General features: G+C 37.5%; 1 protein-coding gene and 1 long non-coding RNA gene across 3 annotated transcripts in view; one reads left to right on the top strand and one right to left on the bottom strand.

Moving 5' to 3' along the window:
• The window catches only part of LOC103379272 (uncharacterized), a 43390-nt gene that overhangs the window by 23938 nt on the left and 13941 nt on the right, over positions 1 to 5511 (top strand). The window contains exon 4 of one of the 2 annotated variants that reach the window (XR_003049757.1): positions 1896 to 2026. The exons of the other annotated variant lie outside the window; for it this stretch is intronic. This is a non-coding gene — a long non-coding RNA (uncharacterized LOC103379272). Of the gene's footprint in view, positions 1 to 1895; positions 2027 to 5511 lie in introns of those variants that run through there. 2 annotated transcript variants of the gene reach the window in all.
• Positions 1160 to 5404, bottom strand: sinhcafl (SIN3-HDAC complex associated factor, like). Its single transcript, XM_008310762.3, has 6 exons — positions 4902 to 5404; positions 3637 to 3806; positions 2717 to 2816; positions 2491 to 2605; positions 2244 to 2394; positions 1160 to 2155 (listed from the first exon to the last, which is right to left on the bottom strand). The coding sequence occupies exons 2-6, from the start codon at positions 3762 to 3764 to the stop codon at positions 1984 to 1986; spliced, it is 666 nt and encodes a 221-aa protein (XP_008308984.1). The 5' UTR covers positions 3765 to 3806; positions 4902 to 5404; the 3' UTR covers positions 1160 to 1983.

Raw genomic sequence — 5511 nt, 5'->3', positions numbered from 1 at the left:
TACTTTATGTGTAGTCATAAACAATGCAGTGATTCATTGTGGTTATGAAAATGTTTAATCTCTGACAGCGTCGTTCTGTAAGAATCAGCCCTTTACATGGCTACTTTGCACCCTCTGCTGGTAAGAATGAATAACACGTTGCTGTTGTTTCATTTTTTTATTATTACAACACAGTTCTACATTGCTGTACGATATAAAAAAAGCATTAAAACGTCTACACTGCATTTTCAAAAGAAGTGCACCAACTTTAAAAAAGACTTTCCTGAAAATTCTACACCAGTTATCTCAGTTTTAGTAGAAAAAAAGAAGTTTCTGTAATAAATAAATATAAATTACAGGAGAATCAGGTAATTCATTAAGGCACATTTCACATCCCAAAATGTACCTAGTAAAAACAAATATGGCAACTCCATAAGGAGGGAAAAAGGAAAGAAGCTTATTTTCCAGCTTAATAGGAAGCAGCATTTCTCCCTTCAGTGGGAGTAATGTTCAGCATTTAGCTACCCTGCCGCAGAAAGTATTATATATAAGCAACAGTGAAGTTAGACATCAGTGACAAATCAGGCAACATGAAAAATTAAACCATTATAGCTGCAGAATTACTTTAAAGGACAGTAAGAGCATTGGAATAAAAAGTGTGCAAGGCAAGTGTTAATAACAAAAAATACCACATCAGTCAGTTATTGTTATTTGGAAAAAGTAGAAATATTGCTTAGAGAATTTTCTTCCCATGTCAATTTGGTTGAAAAAGATTCCATCACTTTACTCTAGAAACAAAGTGACAGATGGCCCCAGAGAACTTCTCACATTCATAATGTCTGCATAGTTTGAACATTGACAAATGCTTCTGGAAAACAAACAAACAAAAAACAGTGATCATCACACATCATCTCTATAAGCCTTTTAAGAATAGCCATGAGAAACAAGCAGATTTGCTTTTTGATTATTTCATCCCAAACCAGGACCAACAAAGGGGATTTTGGAGTAAATTGATTCTGATTGATTGTTTTTTAAACACAGATTCTCTGTATTTTATGATCCATGTCAGCTTTGCCCAGACAATTAGATGCAGGATATGAATTAAATATGAATTTCCAGCAATTTAAAAAAAATATATACGAAAAGATTCCATTTTAGTGGTTTGATTTTTTTCTGTCAATTTGAAAAGGTAGAGATGCACTGAGAGCCAATACACTGTATTTACAAAATCATCTTCTTTTTGAAAAAACATGTTTTACACTCCATTGTTTCACTTTAAACTGTACAACAGAAATAAATACATCACTGTCATTCCAGGAGGGCAGCAGAATGTACTACTTAGTCTATAACGTCTACCTGTGTCAATGTGAGCAAACTGCATATTAAAGTAAAAGCTATGGCATGTTCAGGCCAAGAAAATGTCTATCATCCCTCTTCATCCATACATATATACATAAAAAGCTAAATTCAGAGGCCCGTTGGTCTAATGATCCCTGCTGTCACCAACAGACCTCTGTGAACAAGACAATCCTACACGCCAACATTCGCACAAGAAACAAACTGCAGCACTTCATTGGAGAAAATCCTTGACACATGAAAAAGATTGTGTAAAAATAGCTGGCATTTTTCACTGGAAAACTTACGATAGTTTTAAAGAATTAACTGTTTTGATATGTATAAAAGTGACAAAATGTAATCACAACAAAAAAGAACAAACCAAATTTCATAGCTGGAAATGGAGCATCAACAGAACGTGTTACATCATTCTATAAATACTAATGCCTATGGTTTTTTTTATTTTTTCCTTTTTTTTATAAAAAAAATGATCTATTTACAAAAAATAAAAAAATACCCACATGGAAAGAAAAAACAACAACAAACATATTCAAAATGATCTAACAATACCAATCTAATAGGTGTGAGGGAATGGGAGGTCTGCCACTGGAGACAAATCCAGGTAGATGCCATGGATAGCTATGGAGGAAGACGGGGTAACTACAACAATCACCACACTTCTTTCACAGTTTCTGGCAGCTGTGGAGGAAGAGCATCAGGAACCTGTGTGGAAGACAGCGTCTTCTGCTTTTTGGAACTGCAGCAGGGTTTGAAAAGCCGTGGGTCAATAATGACCTCTCCAAACCGCCCTTTGTAGACAATCCCACAGCAAACCTTTTGTCTAAAAACAAAAAAACAGCAACAAAAAATGGTTAGATTTGGACTCAATACATTGCAATAACATTCCATTCATCAAAGTCGTAATGTACCTTTTCCAGTAGGAACGGTCCAAAAAGGAAAAGATGGAGGGAGTGGGACGTCTCTGTTTGGACTCAATATCAGAACCATCATCCGATTGGTTGCTGTAGCTTGGGGACTGTGCGGGAGAAACACTAGAGGTCGTGCTATGGGCATCAGAGTCTGCTTGGAAACAAATAAAATACAGTCAGGGATTGATTTGGCAAGTGCTACAAATAATTAATATAAAAAAACAAAAGTCAGGACTGAACAGTTTACTTTGTCTCTTCAACTTGTGCAGCTTCTTTAGTTTGCTTTTCCTCTTCCCATCGCTGTTCTTAATCTTTTTAGGCTTTGTCATCTTGAAGCCTGGCCCTGCTCTCGCATCCACAACCTGAGAAATCAATTAATGAATCGGGTAAACACAATGTCATTTACTTGTCCAAAGTCAAAAAATAAACACAGACCATTTAGAGTAATAATACTGCAGGCGTTTTTGACTTACATGGTTCCAGTTCTTCTTTGAGCCATGTGGAAGCTTCTTCCACCTCTTCACCAGAAGCACACAGGCGTTGCAGATGTCTCCGACACGGTCTTCTGACAACCTTAAATTATTAACAAGAAACACAACGTCATGACTTCAAAGTAAGACACCAAAGATTGTTATTGATTGTCTTCTTTTTATACGTTATTAAAATGCATCTTTTTATATATGTAGATTCAAGTAGTTTTTTGTTAATCTTAATTACCTCAATATTGTCTAATCCATGTTATTTTAATATTCTCTACATTACAGTGCCTTAGATGTCTTTTATCTTGACTGTCAGCTGCATCGTGAAACTGCCATCTTTGATCAATTATCCAAAAACCCTTGCTACTTTATTATGCTGTTTATACTGTTTGAAAAGTTCCTTTTTACTCAAGGACTCAATGTTCTTTATTGTCATTACAACACGTCAGACATGGGGTGAACCAATACACAACCATTTACCATTACTCAGCTCTGACAATTCAACAACGAAACATGTCACAAAACATGTGACATGTTAAAAATGACAACTCTGCTTCCAAAGAAGGGGTGTCAAACATACAGCACGTGGGTCAAAACTGGGCTGCTACGGTGTTCAATCTGCCCCACTTGATGAATATTAAAGTTACGAAAAAATGCATGAAAGACAACCTCGAAATTATTAATAAAATGCTATACATAATCATCCACTAGGGGCGACCCGTGTTAGTCAGAGTAGAAACTAACTCCTTTAAAATGCTGCTTCAGATACAGACTTTAACACCCCCGTCTAAAGTAACAGTGGTACATGTTACGTCGATGTGCCCGAATCATTTTTGAAAGTCTCATAAAAAGCTTCTGATAGCAATCAAATGTGACATGTGTGGTTTGTGTAATGATTAGATTAAGGCATTTACCCGAAGCAGAGCCTGAAGGTTTCTTCATATCTGCTGCTGTCTGTGAAGCGGGAGCTGGAGGACTTGGTCTTGCAGATGCAACAGCCGTCGTTACTCCTGTAGATTTTAGACTTGTGAAAGCCAAACATAGTCTATCTGACGATCTGTGTTGTTGATGCACACAAAAATACCTGAAAACAACGATTTAAAATCACAGTTACCAACACAGTATTTTGTTGACGAGCAGGGACGCGTGCAGACAGTTGAGCGTTTTACTACTGAGAAGGGGGCGGTCCCACAAAACAGTCCCACAAGCGCCCAACAAAAAACAGCACGCGTAAACAGACCATAGCAAGTGATTTCCCAGACTTTAGAAATCTAAAAACGAAAAGGCATGGTTTATTATTTATTTCATTGTATCTTTAATGAAATGAAACAAAATGTATCAAAGGAAGGATTTCGAACTTTAGGATATGCCGTTCCATAGCAGAGAAAGAAACTGACAATAAACGACATTCCATTATTAGTGAGATCTGATTATGTGGCGAAAACCGATAAAAAGGGTATTTTAGCGACATTCAAACGTTAAGTTACCATCGTCCATTTGGGCCCACTTAATGTAGGTAGACTACCTTAATGTGTCAATTGAGTAGCTTCAGAGAAACGTTTAAACATCGCGGCGCAGCCGTAACGTTTTACTATAGTACAAACACTGTGAATTTAACAGTTTGAAATATTCTACAAAATATTTCAACAGACATACACGAGTATAAACAGACATTCAGACATGTTACGAATTACGCCGTGCTTAAGTCGTGCGTATGGTCGCACTGTGAACGGGACACAAAAAGCGGGCAGCTGCGTTTTCTGTGATCTAAAACAAAAAGCTACTCACTGCCACTCGCTTATATGTGCAAAACTAGTGTTAAAACACAACACCACAGGTTGGTTTGGGCATAATAAATATGGTTTAGATTTAAAAATTAAATTAAACAGTACGTCTAAGACATGTTTCCCTTTAAATTTAAACTTTAGCCGCTAAGCGCCAAACGCGACTCATTGTTATTAGCCGTTAGCTCGCTAGCTGACGCTGCCACGCTCTCCTTCACTTCCACGTTATCCCATTGTCGGATACGCTTTGTGGCGTTTAAACTCAGTCACTAAAAACTGAAAGTGCACAAAGCTTCCTCTAACATGCTCTAATTAAAAGTCACACAAAACATGGTCAAACTGTATTATTTTCTAATCGTAGTTTATATTTAAAGGAAGGAAAAATGCTTACTTACTGAACAAAAACTTTGAATCTTCGCCGTACGCTGGGGATACACTGCGCATGCTCTTACTACGGCTGCATACAGCTGGCAATTAGAATTCCATTAACATAGAAAGCCGAAATGAAAGGGCTGAACACTCAAGGACCATATAAGGAGTGCAGTCTTTGAGTTTGAACTCAGTGGCAGCCAATCGACGCCGCCCTCACGTTCTTGGCGCAAGCGGCGAATGATGGGAGGTGTAGTAAGAGGGCGCGAATACCCCGTGACGTCAACCGTTGTTTGGGGTATTTTTCTAACTCGGAGTCCCAGCATGCAACTGGATGTAAAGCTTTAAAGAAAAACAGCCCAGTGACATGGCGCGAACGACTTTGTTTACATTTTATCAGCTACGCACTTCCAGCACCGTGTTCACGAAGAGATTTGCAGCGAATTATCCGTGAATTTCGACTCAGTAACGATACCAGCTGCTTTTGTGATGCTTAAAGGTGTCATACAAAAGAACAAGATTTTCGCATATTTATTTACCACATGACAAATATTCTTAATTGTAACTTAAAAGCCAATCATTTTTAAATGGGTTTCTTTAAAAATTTGGGTTTTTTTCATGCATAAGTGGGGAAAG

The sequence above is a fragment of the Cynoglossus semilaevis genome, chromosome 5 (genome assembly GCF_000523025.1).
Source record: "Cynoglossus semilaevis isolate Cse_v1.0 chromosome 5, Cse_v1.0, whole genome shotgun sequence".
Classification (NCBI taxonomy): domain Eukaryota; kingdom Metazoa; phylum Chordata; class Actinopteri; order Pleuronectiformes; family Cynoglossidae; genus Cynoglossus; species Cynoglossus semilaevis.
Note: the sequence above shows the minus strand (reverse complement) of the source record. Positions and strands in the feature narration are given on the sequence as shown.